General features: G+C 44.2%; 1 protein-coding gene across 2 annotated transcripts; it reads right to left on the bottom strand.

Moving 5' to 3' along the window:
- Positions 1-421: 421 nt before the first annotated feature.
- iars2 (isoleucyl-tRNA synthetase 2, mitochondrial) lies at positions 422-19,598 on the bottom strand. Of its 2 annotated transcripts, XM_023994782.2 has the most exons (22): positions 18,884-19,598; positions 18,484-18,606; positions 18,165-18,318; positions 17,683-17,831; positions 17,510-17,559; positions 14,457-14,657; positions 14,233-14,348; positions 13,972-14,141; positions 13,063-13,153; positions 12,797-12,948; positions 12,028-12,188; positions 11,837-11,939; positions 11,628-11,721; positions 11,094-11,174; positions 10,249-10,351; positions 10,020-10,122; positions 9,762-9,887; positions 9,406-9,644; positions 9,109-9,254; positions 8,836-9,026; positions 8,531-8,675; positions 422-1,137 (listed from the first exon to the last, which is right to left on the bottom strand). In XM_023994782.2, exons 1-22 carry the CDS (start codon positions 19,142-19,144, stop codon positions 992-994), a joined length of 3,105 nt encoding a protein of 1,034 aa, XP_023850550.1. In that variant the 5' UTR covers positions 19,145-19,598; the 3' UTR covers positions 422-991. The 2 variants fall into 2 exon arrangements, with proteins under 2 accessions (XP_023850550.1, XP_023850551.1); XM_023994783.2 differs by lacking the exon at positions 11,094-11,174 and having other exon boundaries at positions 18,884-19,597.
- Between the last annotated feature and the right edge of the window lie 867 nt (positions 19,599-20,465).

The raw sequence follows: 20,465 nt of genomic DNA, 5'->3' as shown, positions 1-20,465 counted from the left end.
AACAGTTAACACTGGTCATGATGGTCATTTCCAAATGGTAGCAGGACATGGCTGCGTTGAGTACGGGGAAAAAACTGCACCGTTCAGTTAAATGGAAACCGTGCTGTTCTGAAAAATGGGGAGAGGTTGGGTTGTGGGTTAAATGCATCACTGCCCTTAATACGTCATGCATTGCTTCAAGCCACACACTAAATGGAGCAAACGTACTTCAATGTCTGTTCCAAGAACGTTTTGGGGAAACGTGGCGTTCAGTCCAAACCGCCATGGGATTCTGTCCAAACCGCCATGGGATTCTCTCCAGACCATTCAGGTAGACTCAGATATTTGTACCCTACTGAATGACACCTTGGTTTTCAAAGGGTGATAGGAATCACTGGTTTAAGAGGATTTTTATGAATATTGCACCAATTTGGCTTCCGAGTGTATTTGAATGATAATCCTTTATTTGATACAAGTGGACAGGAGTACTATACAGATTATCATTAAACATGAATACAAATAAAAAACAAAGCGCTCAGTGTTGTACCATCCCCTATATATCCTTCTAATACATACAATAACAGACCCGATGACTTGATTCTCTTAGTAGGTATATTACTGCACTCTGTGCCTCATAGGAGGGGTCCAGGACTATCAATACATGTCCCTTTCTAGGAAACATCACTGAAACCTTACTGATGTGCCCTTCTTTGGGAGGTGTCTTATGAACTCAAAAGTACTGCATAGCTCTTAAGACAATTCCCTCTATCAAAATAAAATGTGTGCTTTGTTTTACGAAGCCTGTATCGTAAACCATCCATCCTCACTGCATGCGGCAACATGCTAGAGTCAATGTCAGTTGAAGAGCTGAAGAAATGTCTGGCTGTTAACCCTCTCTGTGCGTTGCTAAGCAGGGTCTTTCTTTGTTGACCCCTGGTTGTCTGGAGTCAGTTCAAGCAGACAGACCGGGTCAGAGGGCAATTTGCAGGTTGTCATGGTGCGGATGGACATGTCACTGCGCCCTAGTAAGGATGGTCTGGCAGCGGGGGCAGGGGCAGTCTGGAGAGTTTGAGGTGTACCGGCGGCACCTCGGGCACCGGGCCATGGAGGTGGGCACTGCCGCTACTTGGTAAGCACTGTCCTCACGGATAACCCCACCTGATTGGACAGAGAGAAAAGGTTACTAGGGCCTATGATTAGGGCGGATAAAAGGTCATATTCATTAGTGCACACCAGACACCATATTAAAATGTTTTTCAAGGAAAAACGTTTCACAACAAAATGTCTTGTTTTGAACACGAACCAGGTTACTGTATGACCCCTAAAATACTTGGGTGTTTTGAACAGACTATGATTGCGTTAAACCGGCAGCCCAATTTTGATATTCTTTACACTAACACTAATTAGTGTTGACCAATCACATCAGCTCTTTTTTATTTTTAGAACTGATCTGATTTGTCAAAAGACCAATTAGTGAAAACAAAGTTCAGAATTGGGCTGCCTGTAAAAAAAAAAGCCTAAGGCAAAGATTCAATCAGATCAAGTGTTAACTGGCGATAGCAGACACCCACATAGCTGAAGTTTTGGAGGTGTCTGAGGTAGTGGTCACGATACCAGAATTGACTTAGATACTGATACCAGGTTTAGTATCACAATACAAAAACAAACCACAGCGGGAAAAAAGGCATATTAGCCAAAGTCACAGAGAAACTCAGCTACTGCTCTGTTCAATATTACATTAGATTTCTTTGGGACAATTGTTTTGGAGAGACAGCCATGTATGCATTAATAAATCAACTACACAATCAATTTAACTACATAATGGTAATCATTTATTTGAACAGTAAATCAAGATGTAGCCTAGGCCTATTCACAATACAGGTGAATGAATGCATATTCAATAAGAGCGTGTGCATGCACTGAGTTATTGAGCTTGTTTTGGCTGATTTCATGGTGCTACAGATTACAAATAATTTGGCCTCCCTTAATAAAAAAAAGTATATAATAATAGCCAATCAGCATTGAGAAACTGAGTGAGCTCAACTGAATGGTCCTGGCACACCAAAACAAAAGTGTAAAGGGAAACCAGTTTGGACTTGGCTTCACACCAATCACATCAACCCAAACTTCATTGGCAGAAAAAAATGTAATTGTTGCCCTCTGGTGGCTAGCTAGCTAAAATTGGACATTTCCTAAATTAGCCATATGACGGATATAGGGATTTGGACTTGTGGTTTTACTTAATTTTAAGTACTGGCCAATGAATATAACGGCAAATCTGATCCAACCATAAATCCATGCATTGTGCCTCTGGCCTGGCCAGGTAGCCTAGGAAAACAAAGACTAAGTGTGTACTGTATGACAGAGTCATAAACCGTTTCGGGCAACATGAGAGGATGGCATTGGCGTTTCTCTACAAGTAGGGTAAGTCAACTGTGTTTTTTCTACTTACGCACACACAGAAATCAGTACCATGGACAGCCATGTGATATCTTACGTTGATTGGACTAAATTGTTTTTGGAATCTTTTAGTTGTCACTGTATTAGACTAAGCATAAGTGATTTGATGATGTTGAAACGTTCACAAAGCAATTTGCTGAAATGGTGCTGGAATAGTGGAGGCAGCTCCTGTTTTCTTTGTGACTTGCGGTAACTTTCCATGGTTCTAAATCAATAGTTGTTTAGTAGTCTGAAAATGTCAAACGTTAACTTGCTTGACCATGCTGTAGGTCATGTAACTGTTTATTACATGCAATATGCTTTGTGGACTAAACCGGATGTTGCTCTCTGGCTTTGTGATGAAACAAAGGTGTGGCTGAATTTATTCTGTCTCTGACTTAGGCCTATATTATCACAGTGGGAAGGCATATGAACTAACAGGTTATAGAGGAAARAATGCAATTATCACAACACAGGTTGTAATTCAGGGATGTAGTGGTAAAAAAAAAAGGGGCAGGGGTAAATTATAGAGAAGACTAACAACCACTGATATAAACCAAAACGTATTACATTTTTTGAACTGTATTGCTTGATTGCATTTTCATGCAGGTCTATTGGGAAGGCCTAATGTAACTTTCTGTAGTAAAAGATGACTAAATGCATATCACGTTCATGTTCTTAGTATCTCATGTAATTCAATTCTGTATTGTAAACACCTAAAGTGCACCCGTATAAAAAGCCCTTAGTTGAAACTAAAATGTTGTAGTCTATACTGCCCTACCAAGAAAAAAGGCAGTAACTGCTCATTTGGTTGAAAATTAGTCATTTTTGCTAAATTAAATACATGCTTAAATATGTGGACAAGTATCCTACCTCGTATTGTGTTTGAGGAAATGGGGGTCATGTTAGCAGTAACTGCATAAAGTTACTGTGAAACCAAGGTAAATAAAAGCAATTTCTCAGTTACTGCCTTTTTGCTTGGAAGGGCAATATACCCATTTGAAGATGAACTTGTTATTGTGTTAAGATTAGATTCTCTGGGGACCACATTTACATTTCAGAGGACCCCACCAACCAAGTTTGGGAACCACTGTAACCTCTGTTTGCTTCCTCTCTCTGCCTCCTGCATGGCAGCCTGCCTCAGCCTCACCACTGTTTGTGTCACTACTATCTTTAGAGCAGTTTTATATTTCAATCAATTTTAGGTCCCACAGGCTGTCCCAACACATAATGACATTAAAGTACATTCTAACAGTAAAAGTTTACTCTAAAATATTGGATTCTATACCCATTTAAAGATAAACAAGTTATTAATGTGTTTGATAATTTCAACTTTAGGGGACCCCATATGAATCCCGACCCCAAGTATGGGAACCACTGTACTACTAATCTCTCTCTGRTTGTATCCTATCTGTGTCTCCTGCATCCAAGAAAGCAAAGGTAACTGAACTAAATGACTATCGCCCTGTAGCACTAACTTCTGTCACCATGAAGAGCTTTGGGAGACTAGTCAAGGATCATATCACCTAACTTAGGCCGTCATTGTAAATAAGAATTTGATCTTAACTGACTTGCCTAGTTAAATAAAGGTGTTAAAATATTATTTTTTTTTAATAAAAAAAAAAGAAAAAAAAAAGGCAAAAATCGCATCCAAAATGACCAATTGTTATGAAAACTTGAAAATCGTCCCTAATTAAATCGGTCGACCTCTACTTTCCACCTCCACTGCGGTCCCGTCGATGTGGATAGGGGGTGCTCCCTCTGCTGTGTCCTGAAATCCACAATCAGCTCCTTTGTTTTGTTGACATTGGGTGAGTTTTATTATCCTGGCACCACAATCCCAGGGCCCTCACCACCTCCCTGTAGGCTCTCYTCATTGTTGGTAATCAGGCCTACTACTGCTGTGTTGTCTGCAAACTTGATGATTTGAGTTGGAGGAATGTGTAGCCACGCAGTCATGYGTGAACAGGGAGTACAGAAGGGGGCTGAGCACACACCCTTGTGGGGCCCCAGTGTTGAGGATCAGTGAAGTGGTGTTGTTTCCTACTTTCACCACCTGGGGGGGCGGCCCGTCAGGAAGTCCAGGTCCCAGTTGCAGAGGGCTGGGTTCAGACCCAGGGCCTTAAGCGTAATGATGAGCTTGGAGGGTACTAGGGTGTTGATTGCTCAGCTATAGTCAATGAACAGCATTATTACATAGGTATTCCTCTTGTCCAGATGGGATAGGGCAGTGTGCAGTGCGATGGCGATTGCATCGTCTGTGACTCTATTGGGACGGTAAGCAAATTGAAGTGGGTCTAGGGTGTCAGGCAAGTTATATGTAACCTTTTTTTAACTAGGCAAATCAGTTAAAAACACATTCTTATTTTCAATGACGGCCTAGGAACGGTGGGTTAACTGCCTTGTTCAGGGGCAGAACGACAGATTTTTACCTTGTCAGCTCAGGGATTCAATCTTGCAACCTTACGGTTAACTAGTCCAACACTCTAACCACCTGCCTCACGAGGAGCCCGCCTGTTACGCGAATGCAGTAAGAAGCCGAGGTAAGTTGCTAGCTAGCATTAAACTTAACTTATAAAAATCAATCAATCATAATCACTAGTTATAACTACACATGGTTGATGATATTACTAGTTTATCTAGCTTGTCCTGCGTTGCATATAATCGATGCAGTGCGCATTCGCGAAAAAGGACTGTCGTTGCTCCAACATGTACCTAACCATAAACATCAATGCCTTTTTTTAAATCAATACACAGAAGTATATATTTTTAAACATGCATATTTAGCTAAAAGAAAACCAGGTTAGCAGGCAATATTAACCAGGTGAAATTGTGTCACTTCTCTTGCGTTCATTGCACGCAGTCAGGGTATATGCAACAGTTTGGGCCGCCTGGCTCATTTCGAACTAACTTGCCAGAATTTTACGTAATTATGACATAACATTGAAGGTTGTGTAATGTAACAGGAATATTTAGACTGATGGATGCCACCCGTTAGATAAAATACGGAACGGTTCCGTATTTCACTGAAAGAATAAATGTTTTGTTTTCGAGATGATAGTTTCCGGATTCAACCATATTAATGACCTAAGGCTCGTATTTCTGTGTGTTATGTTATAATTAAGTCTATGATTTGATAGAGCAGTCTGACAGCGATGGTGGGCACCAGCAGGCTCGTAAGCATTCATTCAAACAGCACTTTCGTGCGTTTTGCCAGCAGCTCTGCTGTTTATGAATTCAAGCCTATCAACTCCCGAGATTAGGCTGMTGTAACCYATGTGAAATGGCTAGCTAGTTAGCGGGGTGCGCGCTAATAGCGTTTCAAACGTCACTCGCGCTGAGACTTGGAGTAGTTGTTCCCCTTGCTCTGCATGGGTAACGCTGCTTCGAGGGTGGCTGTTGTCGATGTGTTCCTGGTTCGAGCCCAGGTAGCGGCGAGGAGAGGGATGGAAGCTATACTGTTACACTGGCAATACTAAAGTGCCTATAAGAACATCCAATAGTCAAAGGTATATGAAATACAAATCGTATAGAGAGAAATAGTCCTATAATAACTACAACCTAAAACTTCTTACTTGGGAATATTGAAGACTCATGTTAAAAGGAACCACCAGCTTTCATATGTTCTCATGTTCTGAGCAAGGAACTTAAACGTTATCTTTCTTACATGGCACATATTGCACTTTTACTTTCTTCTCCAACACTTTGTTTTTGCATTATTTAAACCAAATTGAACATGTTTCATTATTTATTTGAGGCTAAATTGATTTTATTGATGTATTATATTAAGTTAAAATAAGTGTTCATTCAATATTGTTGTAATTGTCATTATCACAAATACATATTTTTTTTATATATATTTTACATTGAAATTATTTTTTATATATATATWTTTTTAAATCYGCATCGGCTTTTTTGGTCCTCCAATAAATCGTTATCGGCGTTGAAAAATCATAAAATCGGTCGACCTCTAGTGGAAAGCTTCAATTTCCCCAGCATACACATAACTGGTCCACCAACACAGACAGTGTGGTTCTTCAACCTCAGGAGACTGAAGAAATTTGACTTGGTACCTAAAACCCTCAAACTTTTACAGATGCACAATTGAGAGCATCCTGTATCACCACCTGGTACGGCAACTGTACWGTCCACAACCGCAGGGCTCTCCAGAGGGTAGTGTGGTCTACCCAATGCATCACCAGGGGCAAACTACCTGCCCTCCAGGACACCTACAACCACCTGAGCCTCTGCCTGTTCACCCTGCTATCATCCAGAAGGCGAGGTCAGTACAGCTGCATCAAAGCTGCGACAGAGCCTGAAAAACAGCTTCTATCCCAAGGCCATCAGACTGTTAAACAGCCATCACTAGCACATTAGAGGCTGCTGCTGCCTTATATACATAGACTTGAAATCACTGGCCACTTAAGTAATGCAAAAARGTGTAAACATTATTAATCTCATATGTATATACTGTATTCTATTCTTAGTCTATGCCGCTCTGACATTGCTCATCCAAATATTTATATATTCTTAATTCCATTCCTTTACTTTAGATTTGTGTGTATTGTTGTGAAATTGTTAGATATTACTTGTTAGATATTACTGCACTGTTAGAAGCACAAGCATTTCGCTACACCTGCAATAACATCTGCTGTTTTTGCCACTTAGAATTATCAYCCCATCGAGTGAAGCACGAGATTGAACTTCACTCAACTTTCTAGAGCAGTGGTAACCAAAAAGGTGAATAAATGCTTTTTCACAAATAAAAAAAGGTGTAAACAGTGTTCACCCTCCACTACATCACTGGTTGTAATATGGCTTTTTAGTTTTTATTTCTGGCTTGGCTTCCCATGTGATTTTACCCACGCGCCACTTCTAGAAAGTAACAAAAATTATAGTACGAACCCTTTTCATATTCTAGTTTCAAAAAGTACAGAAGTTTCAGTATACAGGTCAACACTAGTCTGAGGTGTAAAAGCCAATACATGCCTGCTCCGGGTTGGCGATCCAGAGGCTCCGTAAGGTGGGTGTGATGCAATTTCGTAGTTTCTGGAGCCTCATCGCCGTGCACTTCCCAAAATTTGTAACAATGTGGAGGACTCCTTATAGCTCCATWTGTACATGATTAGTTGARGGTAGGTGGGGGCAGTAGGTCCTGTATAAACACAATATAGGTGTAGGCCTAAAAGGTCAATCCGACACCTGCAGTGGCTGTACAGAATTCACCGCGATGCGGCCGCCGTAGAGGTAGTCAGAGCATTCATACTTCTTGAGCTTCGCTGAGCAGAGCTGTTGTCAAGAAAGTGAGTGTTTATACAGGACCTCCTGCCCCACCAACTGTGTCAAACCCTCCCTACGGAGCCTCCGGATCACATTGCTAGAGCAAGTATAAATGGGCTATTAACTGTGTTGGAGCTGTCAAATTGGTGAGCAGCTTATCTTGATCAGTGTCACAAAGCCACACCCATCCCACTCGCGTTACAAGTTCAGAATGAGAAAGTGTAGGCTATATAGAAATAATGATGCTCAAATAAAAAAAATCCTTAAACTAAATAATGAGGATTTGCATCATCTTAATAAAGGTGTAGATTACATCTCACATTCTAGTGTTCAAACTTGTAAACAAGGCTGCATGGGATTTCTTAATGGGACTCCGTGCAGCCAATGGCAACGTCCGCTTTAGGTATAATGCCAGGAGCTGCTTGTGGATTTGACAGCTCCAACCCAGTTCTACCTCCTACACTGCCAAAACAACCGCTTTGTGGATGTCAGCTAAAGCGGATATGATTGTATATAAAAAACATTTTTAAAGTAACCTTTATTTAACTAGGCAAGCCAGTTAAGAACACATTCTTATTTACAATGACGGCCTACCCCGTCCAAACCCGGACGACGCTGGGCAAATTGTGCGCCGCCCTATGGGACTCCCAATCACGGCCGGATGTGATGCAGCTTGGATTCGAACCAGGGACTGTAGTGATGCGTCTAGCACTGAGATGCAGTGCCTTAGACCGCTGCGCCACTCGGGAGCCCTATAGAACCCCGAGTTTCATTTGGGATTCAGCTACTACAGCATTGTAAATGTGCTAGTGTTAGCTTAGCTGGGACTCACCCTCAAGGTTGATGAGGAAACTGCCGTTGCTGATGAGGGCATCAGCGGGCAGGTCTCTGGGCAGGGCGCTAGTCAGGGTTGTCTGCGATGACATCATCAGCTCTGTTAGCTGAGAGTAAGAGGAAGTAGGTTCGTCTTGGAGAGACTGAGAAAGAGAGAGATTAGATAGMTAAAGTTTGTGGTAGCCAACTTGGAGTCGCCTTTCTGAGACCTGAAAGACCGTCACTTCCATACAACTACATCTCAGCCGTTTCTGGTATAGTGATTATGAGGAGGACATCAGASAGCGCATTCTGCCCCCTTACCTCAATGAGTTCAAACAGTAGGCCAGGCTCAATCTCTATGGTCAGCTCATATTCGGCTGCATTGCGTCCTGGGATAGAGGACAGGAAGGAATCCCTGATAGCGCATGCCCCCTCCACGGCTTCCTCCAATCCCGGCCTCCGCCACACAGGACTGCTCTTAATCCAGCCACTCCTGAACAGGGTCTCCCCCTCTGAAGATAGAGACTTTCAGTCACTGAGACACACACACACACACAGGTACAGGCAGGCACGCACGCACACATAAGGCCATACCGTTATGTCCTGGGGCGTGTAAGTAGACCTCTTCGGCCAGGTGAGGTAGGATAGGAGCGATGGAGCGCGTCACTCCGTCCAGAATCTCCTCTAGAACCGTCTGACAGGACCGCCGACCCAACGAGTCCTCAGGATCACAGTACAGCCTGGGAGAGGGAGAGAGTAACAGACTATTAATAGTGCCATATAGTAGCAATGACATTAGTCATTATAGTGTTGTCATAAGTGTAACAGAGTAGTAGTAGACAATGTAATAACAATAGTAGTGGTAGTAGTATTTAGCAAGAGTATCAGTACCTGTCCTTGATGATGCTGAAGTAGAACTTGGAGAGGTCTCTGGTGATGAAGGCTTGGAGCAGGCGGATGGCCCTGCCCGCACCAAAATCATTGTAGGCATCTGTCATCTTCATACTGTAGTTCCGTAGAAGGTGCAGTAGGTACTGGTCGATGTAGTGCATTTCTTTAGGGTCCACTGCCTGAGTTCGAGGGTCAAAACCCTGCAGATTCCCTAGCAAGAACTTCAGGGTATTCCTCAACTAGAAKGAGATGAGGAAGAGTTATTACAGCAGTGTGGAGAAGCAGGTAACGAGACTTCTACACAGATAGACCTTTTTTCAGACAGACTCACAGATAGTAGACACCATGAGACTCACCTTATTGATGCTGTCTCTGGCTGAGTTGAGCACGTTGGGGCCGATCTGGACCTCAGAGAAGACGTTGGACTCTGCCACCCACCAACGCAACACATCCACTCCATAGGCAGGAGACACACTGGGGTCCTGGGAMAAATAGAGGGAAAGAGATAGGAGAGTGGGGTTGGGTGAAAGCCTTTAAAGGCTAACACTGTAGACCACCCCGGGAGTGTGTGTATGTTTCTCCAGAAAGGTTAGGTCTCATCCACAGCCTCTCACCTCCCCCCCGTGGATGACTGTATCGGGGTCTACTACGTTGCCTAAAGACTTGGACATCTTCTCTCCTTTCTCACTTATCACAAAGTCATGTATCATGAGAGCCCTGAGAGAGAAAGAAATGTATCATCAGAGCCCTGAGAGAGAAAGTTATGAATACAGATTCTTCTCTGGCTTTCTTACGGACACATTTACAACAAGCACACATAGATATAAAAAGTATTTCACTGACTTGTAGGGTGCCATTTTCTGCACGGCAACACTGGTGAGCAGAGAGGACTGGAACCAACCACCTATCTGGTCCTTTCCCTCCACATACACATCAGCCCTCGAGTCTGACGAGAGAGAGGGAGAGAGAAAGCGAGAGAGAGAGAGAGCGGAAAAACATGTTTAGTTCTTTGCAGTGTTTTMTTCTTAACCAATTCATGCGAACAGAGAGGAAAGCCAGATGGTTAGTATCAGGGGAACTTCACTGTCTTTGTCCACAAGAGGTAGGACAAGTCTAGAGGGACAGAGACCACAGCCACTGGTAGTGAGGACATTGAGACAATGTATGACAAGTATACCGAGATTGTACCARCATGCCTTGACCAATGCCCTGCATGAAAATAGTAGCGACAGACATTCCACCTTGGCCAGCCTTGAAAGAGACAGTGCAGAAACGTTACATGGCGAGGCAGCCTTCCAAAGCCACGGGGTACTGTAGAGGTTGGAGAGAGGCTTAGAGACCGTAGTGCTCCTGCCTTAGACAGTAGCACAGATACAGCCACCAGGCTTTCAGGGGGAGATCCTCCCTTGCTGCCAAAGAGACTGCTGACTAAACAGAGAGCACAGCCAGGGAGTGAATCTTATAGATAAAGATTGGTTAAGGTGCTCAGCTCCCAAACAAGGTGCTCAGAGTCCCACATGCTGAGGCGAGAAGGGGAAGAGAGCAGGAGAGAGTCAGAGAGAAAGAGAGAGAGAGGGGGGGATAGTGAGAGAAAGAAAGGAGGGATGAGTAGAAAAGGGGGGAGGAGGGATGAGTAGAAAAGGGGGGGAAGGAGGGATGAGTAGAAGAGGGGTCTGGGGGTTATTAACCTGGCACCAGGGGTTTGCGTAGGGAGGTAGGGAGCCAGCTGAGCCGTGACTCAGAGTCAGTGTCACTCTCCTCCTTCATTTCTGAAAACACAACATGGGTAAACCTTGGGAAATTGTGTGGCTGTATGTTGGATGTCAGTCTTGCCAAATGCCACAACAAGAACAATATCCAAACAAATTAAAGTCTTCCTCATTATCTGACTATAAAACACTTCAGTAAGGTMTCACAGCGTGTTCCAGAGAGGGATAAAGCTAATGGCTGATATACGAGTACTAGACACGCTTCATACGAGAGAAGTCATTTTTAATGCATAAACAATTCACGATAAGCCATGTGCCAGAGAGAGATAGCATTACCAGGCAGTTTGTACAGTATTCAATAACTGGTTAGTGCAGTAAGGACACTTAGCAAATTGTGATTTAGCTAGGCCTAGCTAAGAAAACAACCTTCAGACACAGCGTGTAATTGCTAGTGTAAGAATACTTGGCAGATATAGTACGTAGCTGCGCCAGGTTAGCTAAACAGAGCCTCACCTTCAAGAACAGCAGCCCAGGAGGTTCCACTGTCAAACCAGATGTCCAACACATCATCTCCACGCTCGTAGTCGGTTACCTCTCCTGCTTTACTCTGACAAACACACACATACATACATTAACTTTCACACACACAAGGTGCTAAAATCCTCTTTTAATCATACAACCATATTCACTGACTTGTGAGTGGAAGTGCTGCGGTGACTCACCTTCTTGAGCACCTCTGGTGGCAGTAGAGATTCCAGGGGSAGCTCCCACCAGCAGTCACTGCCCTTCTCTGAGAACAGCTGGGTCACATGGGATACAGTGTGCCTTTAGGGGGAGAGTGCAGGGGTCAGAGCGGGGTGGCGTTGTGTGTGTGTGTGTGTGTGTTTGAGAATGTTTGTGGGTGTGTAGTTACTTGTTAATGAGAGGCTCTCCTGTCTCCTTGTGGTAGAACACAGGTATGGGCACACCCCAGCTCCTCTGGCGTGAGATACACCAGTACGGTCTTCTGTCCAGGTGGGCCAACAGACTGCCCCTCGCCGATTCTGGGATCACACGCACCTTAGCCAGCGCTTCCTACACACAGTCAGAACGAGTTTCTTAATCCTCTAGAGCAGGGTTCCACAACTAAATGTTTTAGTCAAATATTCTCTCTCTTTGGACTTCTTGCAGTCTACAAATGATTTGTAATTATGTTCCAGCCCCCTGACCATCCGCTGAAGAAGAAAGAAATCACCCTGCAGCTGAATTTAGTTGATCCCTGCTCTGGCCACCAGTCCTCTTCTGGACTGGTGGCCAGTCCAGAAGAGGACTGGCCACCCCTCATAGCCTGGTTCCCCTCTAGGTTTCTTCCTAGGTTTTGGCCTTTCTAGGGAGTATTTCCTAGCCACCGTGCTTCTACACCTGCATTGCTTGCTGTTTGGGGTTTTAGGCTAGGTTTCTGTACAGCACTTCGAGATAATAGCTGATGTACGAAGGGCTATATAAAATAAACTTGATTTGATGATTTGATATAAGAAGAATCATTCTCAGTTTCTAAGAGTCTAACTTACTGAGTGGGACCTGTTCTAAGTGTATGCGAGTGACAATCATCACCTGTTTGAAAGAATCATTCTCAATGTATCGCAGTGAGAACTGAGATTCATCCCTGTTTGTAAGAGTTATCCTCAGTGTGTGATTCCTACCTTGGCCTTGTCTTTGAGGCTGGCGATGTTAATGAACCACTGTTTGCTGGGTCTGATGACTACAGGCTCTTTACTCCTCCAGTCGTACGGGTAACTGTGGACACACTCCTCCTCCTTCACTAGAGAACCGACAGCCTTCAGCATGGAGATCACTGACATGCACACAAAACACACACAAAAGCTTGTACAAAGAGAGCAAGAACTTAAACTAGACAATACAAGTTAAGCATTCTCCTCCCCGTCTCTCTCACACCATTTCTTCCTACCTGTATCGTTGCCCTCCCCCATCACAGACAGACTCTGTAGCTCAGGCCCAGCCAGCTCAGTGAATCTGCCTTCCTCATCCACGATACACTCCTAGAACAGAGGAAACACACACAGCCATACAAATTAGGGGTGGGTAATTTAAATGATTTTACTATTCGAATAATATCATGACGTTCAGATATACGGAGTCGAAATTCTCATTGTTATTTAAAGAATTACACAGAAAAAAAACGATAAACTACCGACCAATCAGAACGACACAAATGCACARGGCAGAGGTAAACAGCGGCCATGCTGCTTTACTTCAGTAGTTTGGCTAACAGCAACAGTGAAAGAGAAGTGTGATTTTCGCTAAGATATAACTGATTGTTACAAAAAGTTTTTCTGGTGAGTGTTTTGCGTTGATCTGTGTCAGGTATTGTGGAAACTCTTAGATGAGCACCTGTAATTGCTATTTGAAGTGGGGCAATAGCAATGTAATGCACCATTATAAAAACTACACTCAAAAGTTTGCAGTTTCATTAAATTAGGAATTTCAAATGTAGTGGTTATTAAACTCTTTGGTATATCATTGCAGGTAAAAATGTCACAAGGATAATGTAATTTAGACAAAGCTTTTTCATTGTTAAAATAGTTCTTAAATTTGTTCACTCTGAAAATGAACACCCACTCAAGTAATCGAATACTAACATCCGTTCGGACATTTGATTAACCCCAGGAAGAGATTGGACCCCAGGATGAGCTAATGGGAATCCTTAATAGAAATACAAACCATGCCCATCTCTAGGACAGATGTCATTGGAAGTTCATGAAGACTTTTAGCCTGGAAGCCAGAATGTTTTTGAAGTTGGCCAACTCATATTGTTCTGTCAATCCCATTGATATATTAGTCAACTAAAGGAACGCACCACTGACAGTTTAAAGTGTGAGGCCACACTGTAGTCCTCCATCCCATGGGCAGGAGCTGTGTGGACCAATCCCGTTCCTTTGCCCATGGTCACAAAATTGGCTGGAAGCAATGGAACCTCCTTCCTGGGAATGGTGGGATGCTGGCAGACTCCTCCCTCAAGTTCTGCACCTGGAGGTGGGGATGGGAAGAGAAAGTGACAGAGTGACATGACAATGTTTATGTGTCTGTCTGTCTGAGTGTGTGTGTGTGTCCAGTTTACCTGTGAAAGTGCCCACACTCTCCAGCTCTGTGCTCAGCAGTGTTGCCAGGCTGGAAACGCGCTCAGTGGCCACTAGGAGGAGCTGTGAGCTGTCTCTCCTCTTCACTACTGAGTACCTGTGTGTGAGATATTAGAACACATTTACAAAAGATGGGAGTTATACCGTATAGTACTGAAGGTGCAGGTATGTGTGTGGGGGGATGTCTGTTGACAGTAGCACTTACTGGGCATTGGGCATAAAGCAGACAGCCTGGTTGGCTGGGATGGTCCATGGTTGGGTGGTCCACACCAACACAGAAATGCTGCCCAACTCCCCTACAGCTTCCGCCATCTTAGGGGGCAGGGTGGCCAGGGCGAAGGTGGCGTAGATTGCTTTGCTCACGTGCTGTGGGTTATACTCCAACTCTGCCTCTGCAAGAGCTGTCCTGGGGAGAGAGAGAGAGAGAGGGGAAGAATTAGAGGTAAAGAGGAGGAGAATYAAAGGAGGGGTGGGGAGGAGATACGCAGCAGAGATACACTACATGGCCAAAAGAATGTGGACACGCCGAACATCTCATTCCAAGACCATGGGCATTATTATGGAGTTGGTCCCCCCCTTTGCTGCTATAACTGCCTCCACTCTTCTGGGAAGGTTTTCCACCAGATGTTGGAACATTGCTGCGGGGACTTGCTTCCATTCAGCCACAAGAGTTTTAGTGAGGTCAGGCACTGATGTTGGGCGATTAGGCCTGGRTCGCAGTCGGCGTTCCAATTCATCCCAAAGGTGTTTGATGGGGTTGAGGTCAGGGTTCTGTGCAGGTCAGTCAAGTTCTTCCACARCAATCTGGACAAACCATTTCTGTATGGACTTCGCTTTGTGCACGGGGGCATTGTCATGCTGAAACAGTAAAGGGCTTTACCCAAACTGTTGCCACAAAGTTGGAAGCACAGAATCGTCAAGAATGTCATTGTATGCTGTAGCGTAAATCTTAACTAGAACTAAATCTTAACTGGGCCTAGCCCAAACCATGAAAAACAGCCTTGAAAAACAGCCCCAACAGCCTTGAAAAACAGCCTCAACATTATTCCTCCATCACCAAACCTTACAGTTGGCACTATGCTGACATCCGCCAGGAGCACGCCATTGGTGGAATCGAAAAATAGCCGAATCCACTAATTTGAAAGGCTGTTCACAATCTTTTCTACGGAGGAATAATTGTCTATGGAGATTCGTCTGTCAGAGTGCCAAATGCTGAAGCGTGATTCATTACTCCAGAGAATGTGTTTCCACTGCTCCAGAGTCCAATGGCGGCAAGATTTACATCACCCCAGCCGATGCTTGACATTGCGCATGGTGATCATGGTTACTGATCAATTCATTTATAATTAGAAGTTTTTGTTATCTGTTTTAAAAACGTTTTTATTTTTTTTACTTATGTACGATATCCTAACCACCATCGATAAGAGACAGAACTGTACAGCCGTCTTCATCYACCTGGCCAAGGCTTTCGACTCTGTCAATCACCGCATTCTTATCGGCAGACTCAATAGCCTTGGCTTTCCCAAATGACTGCCTCGCCTGGTTCACCAACTACTTCTCAGAGTTCAGTGTGTCAAATCGGAGGGCCTGTTGTCTGGACTTCTGGCAGTCTATGCGGGTGCCACAGGGTTCYATTCTCGGGCCGACTCCTCTCTCTGTATATATCAATGATGTCGCTCTTGCTTCTGGTGATTCTCTGATCCACCTCTACGCAGACGACACCATTCTGTATACTTCTGGCCCTTCTTTGGACACTGTGCTAAAAAACCTCCAAACGAGCTTCAACGCCATACAACACTCCTTCCATGGCCTCCAACTGCTTTTAAATGCTAGTAAAACTAAGTGCATGCTCTTCAACAAATTGCTGCCCGCACCCTCCCGCCCGACTAGCATCACTACTCTGGACGGTTCTGACCTAGAATATGTGGACAACTACAAATACCTAGATGTCTGGTTAGACTGTAAACTCTCCTTCCAGACTCACATTAAGCATCTCCAATCCAAAATGAAATCTAGAATCGGCTTCCTATTTCGCAACAAAGCATCCTTCACTCATGCTGCCAAACATACCRTCGTAAAATTGACTATCCTACTGATCCTTGACTTCGGCGATTTCGTTTACAAAATACCCCCCAACACTCTACTCAGCAAACTGGATGTAGTCTATCACAGTACCATCTGTTTTATCACCAAAGCAACATATACTACCCACCACTGCAACCTGTATGCTCTCGTTGGCTGGCCCTCACTACCTATCCGTCGCCAAACACACTGGCTCCAGGTCATCTATAAGTCTTTGCTAGGTAAAGCCCTGCCTTATGTCAGATCACTGTTCACCACAGCAACACCCACCCGTAGCACGCGCTCCAGCAGGTATATCTCACTGGTCATCCCCAAAGCCAACATTTCCTTTGGCTGCCTTTCCTTCCAGTTCTCAGCTGCCAATGACTGGACYAACGAATTACAAAAATCACTGAAGCTGGAGTCTTACATCTCCCTCTCTAACTTTAAGCATCAGCTATCTGAGCAGCTTACCGATCACTGTACCAGTACACAGCCAATCTGTAAATAGCACACCRGACTACCTCATCCCCATATTATTTACCCTCTTGCTCTTTTGCACCCCAGTATCTCTACTTGCACATCTATCACTCCAGTATTAATGTTAAATTGTAATTATTTTCAACTCTAGGGCCTATTTATTGCCTACCTCCCTACTCTTCTACAGATCTATAGATTTTTATTTTATTTTGTGTTATTGACTGTACATTTGATTATGTGTAACTCTGTGTTGTTGTTTTTGTCACACTGCTTTGCTTCAACTTCATGGGCGGCAGGAAGCCTAGTGGTTAGAGCTTTGGACTTGTAACCGAAAGGTTGCAAGATCGAATCCCCGAGCTGACAAGGTAAAAAACTGTAGCTCTGCCCCCCCTGAACAAGGCAGTTAAACCACGTTTACAAAATAGCCCCCAACAGTCTACTCAGCAAATTGGATGTAGTCTATCACAGTACCATCTGTTTTATCACCAAAGCCCCATATACTACCTAGGCCYTCATTGTAAATAAGAATTTGTTCTTAACTGACTTGCCTAGTTAAATAAAGGTTAAATAAATAAAATACACCTGTCAGCAATGGGTGTGGCTGAAATAGCCAAATCCACTAATTTGAAGGGGTATCCACATACACTACATGGCCAAAAGTATGTGGAAGAGCTATGTAGCAGAGACTATATCCAGAAGRCACTAAGTGCTGCCTACCTGGAGGAAGGAGACCAGAAAACTGGCTTGTAGTCCTGGTAGATCAGACCCTAGAAATTACAACACAAGAACAAACAGTTAGCTCCTGGGGGAGAGAGAGCGAGCAAGTGAAATAATGAATGTCAGATCTTCTAGAGAGGCAGGCTGACCCAAATTGATAGAATATATCCCACCTTGCTGTGCATGTCCTGGAAGACCTTAAGCTGAGCTGCCTCATAAGTCCCATCAAAGGTGTAGTAGCACTTATCCCAGTCCGCCATCACGCCCCAGCGCTGGAAGGCAGCGCGCTGACGAGCGATAGCCCCCTTCGCAAACTCCCGGGCTGGAGAGCAGAGGGGACCACAGTTCATCAACAGACACTGGTGTRATACATACACAGGGGGATATCAGATTCTGTTAAATCAATAGGCAGAGCTGTTTTTGTGTTTCAGTGAACCACAGTCATGCGGTGAGTAATTTTGTCTGAGATGTGAATATTTGTGTAAGCTCCAAAAGCGAATGCCTACGCTTTTAACAGCCTACACTTTCAGCTTAATAGGCTAACATGATCCTTGCCAGGTCTCACTGGTGACCTGGGTTTGATACCTAGTCAGTTCCATCCATCCACAATAAGTGACCAGTAATATATCAGCTGTCTGTTCCCTGCCTCACTGACCTTTCTGTCTTATCTGCAGAGGGCTCAGTCCACTGGTTCCCAGCTCTCCCAGTGCCTTCAGCTCAATGGGTAGCCCATGGCAGTCCCAGCCTGGGACATAGTGAACCTGTTTCCCCCTCAGCATCTCAAAGCGGTTCTGGATGTCTTTGAGGATCTGGAACAAACAACACCAAAGAATCATTATGATAAAGGCCTTGTCTTGCCAGTGAGAGCCAGCACTGATTAATCTCTGTTCTGGTTTCAAGTCCAGTTGAGAAATAATGCACAGCTGGATTCTCTGCTAAATGACTAGAATGTCAAATGTAGCAAATAACAACACCTTATTGAGGGCATGTCCCACATGTGGGTCCCCGTTGGCGTATGGGGGGCCATCYTGGAGACAGTATTCCTTCTTTGCCTTCCTCTCTCTCTGCCATGAGTAGAGTTCTGCAAAGCCACACTCCTAGACACAGACAGAATCAATACACTGACATATTACTGTCAAGTCTATAGTCATAACACAGGCACATAGCTGAATTTCAGACACCGTCTCATTGAGAAAGGTTAGTTAGTTAGCCAACCAAAATGAGTCTTGCAGTGGCTAGTAAACCTCTTGTTTGTTTATCTGACATTCCTTWGCAATCGGTCACACGCGCCCGTTTCGAAACATGTGGCTCACTGGTAAGCTAACTAACTAGTTAGTATGACATTAGCAAGCTAGACTAGAGCACTCTTCTTACCTGTTGTATCTGTACCTCCCGGTCTATGAGATTCTGTCCGGTTAGTTTCATGGGGAATTCAGTACGGGGAAGCAACACGCTGTCGCGGTACGGCCCGGKACCCTGGGCGGCTGCAGGGTGAACGGTACCTTCGGTGGAGCTGACATTTTGACAACGGTTGGAGTTGAAGGAGAGTGCGGGGTGGAGAAGGGCGCCTCTCCGAACACTCGTTCCCCATCTCGCTACGCTCTGGCTCACTGCTGAAATGCGGCACAGCAGCATGGAGAGGCAAACACTTCGTACTATTCTACCTACCAAAATTCGAAACCAGGTTTGTTGTTGTGATATTGTCCTCGATCTGACTGCGACCTCTTAAAGCATTGGATCGCTTTTTTCTTGTTTTCCGGACGTACTGGACGTAAAACACTACTACGGAAACTGTGAAAGGACAAATTAGTTGTCTTCGATTAGGTTTAACGGCGGTAGGCATCCAATAAATGTTGCATTACCGCCATCTACTAAACTGGAGTATAACTCCCTTATACTTTGCTTAATTTGGTGTTTTTTTTATCTAAAAAAACTAAACAAATACCCTACCATCTAACACTACACACAAAAATAATAATAAACGCCATACTCCACTATTTAAAGGCATTTAGTCATACTTCAGGCCAACAGCCTGAAAGGATGGGACACAAKCACTTGACACACTGTGTCTCGCACACACAAATACCTCTCTGCAGCTGCACCACAGCCTCTATTTTCTGCGACTTACTTTCCATCCCTGCTGTACAGTTGATAACCATTACTATAAATTCCAAAAATCCAATCTTACTGAAACATATATCACTTTTTGGCCCATCCCTCTGTACTGGTACATATCTACTACTCACACCACTCCTCTCAGATCCCTCCCCCTTGACCAAATCTTTTTCTACTTTCTTCACTGCCTCAGCATATGACAACTTCTGTACTACTCTAACCCTGGAAACCTCAACCTGCCTCTCGCACGGACATTTCTGATTCCCAGCCACATGGGCACCCCTACAATTAACACATACCACTACTTTCCCCAATGCTACACATTCCTTTGTCTCATGCCCTCTGCACACCTAGGAACCTCCTACACACTGCTGACACATACCCATAAGCGTGACACCTGTAACAACATAATGTAGTRGGCATAAAAGCTCKTACAGGATCATTTATATATCCTAACATCACTCTGTTGGGCAAAGACTCAACATCAAAACTCAAAAGAACAGACAATGATTTCTGTTTCTCCACACATGCCACCCTGTCTGCGTCGCACCAAACGACAAGCATCACAAACACCGGGAATCTTCCCCTTCAGTTGGTCAGCTTTCACATTTACCGCTACCCCAGTAATGACTCCTTTCAATGGCACCCTATTTTTGAGAGCAAAACAATTCACATCTCTTGCCCCCTTTCGTTTAACACAGAGCGCCWGCTCCCTCTGACCAGCAGAAARACATACAAATGATCGCAATACAACTTTTGYTTACRCTCACCGATTCCACAGCCACCAACTCTGTTTTCACCGACCATGAAACCGCAAATGGATAAGCCAATAGGCAAGGGT

This window comes from Salvelinus sp. IW2-2015, linkage group LG9 (assembly GCF_002910315.2).
Source record: "Salvelinus sp. IW2-2015 linkage group LG9, ASM291031v2, whole genome shotgun sequence".
NCBI classification, from domain to species: Eukaryota; Metazoa; Chordata; class Actinopteri; order Salmoniformes; family Salmonidae; genus Salvelinus; species Salvelinus sp. IW2-2015.
Note: the sequence above shows the minus strand (reverse complement) of the source record. Positions and strands in the feature narration are given on the sequence as shown.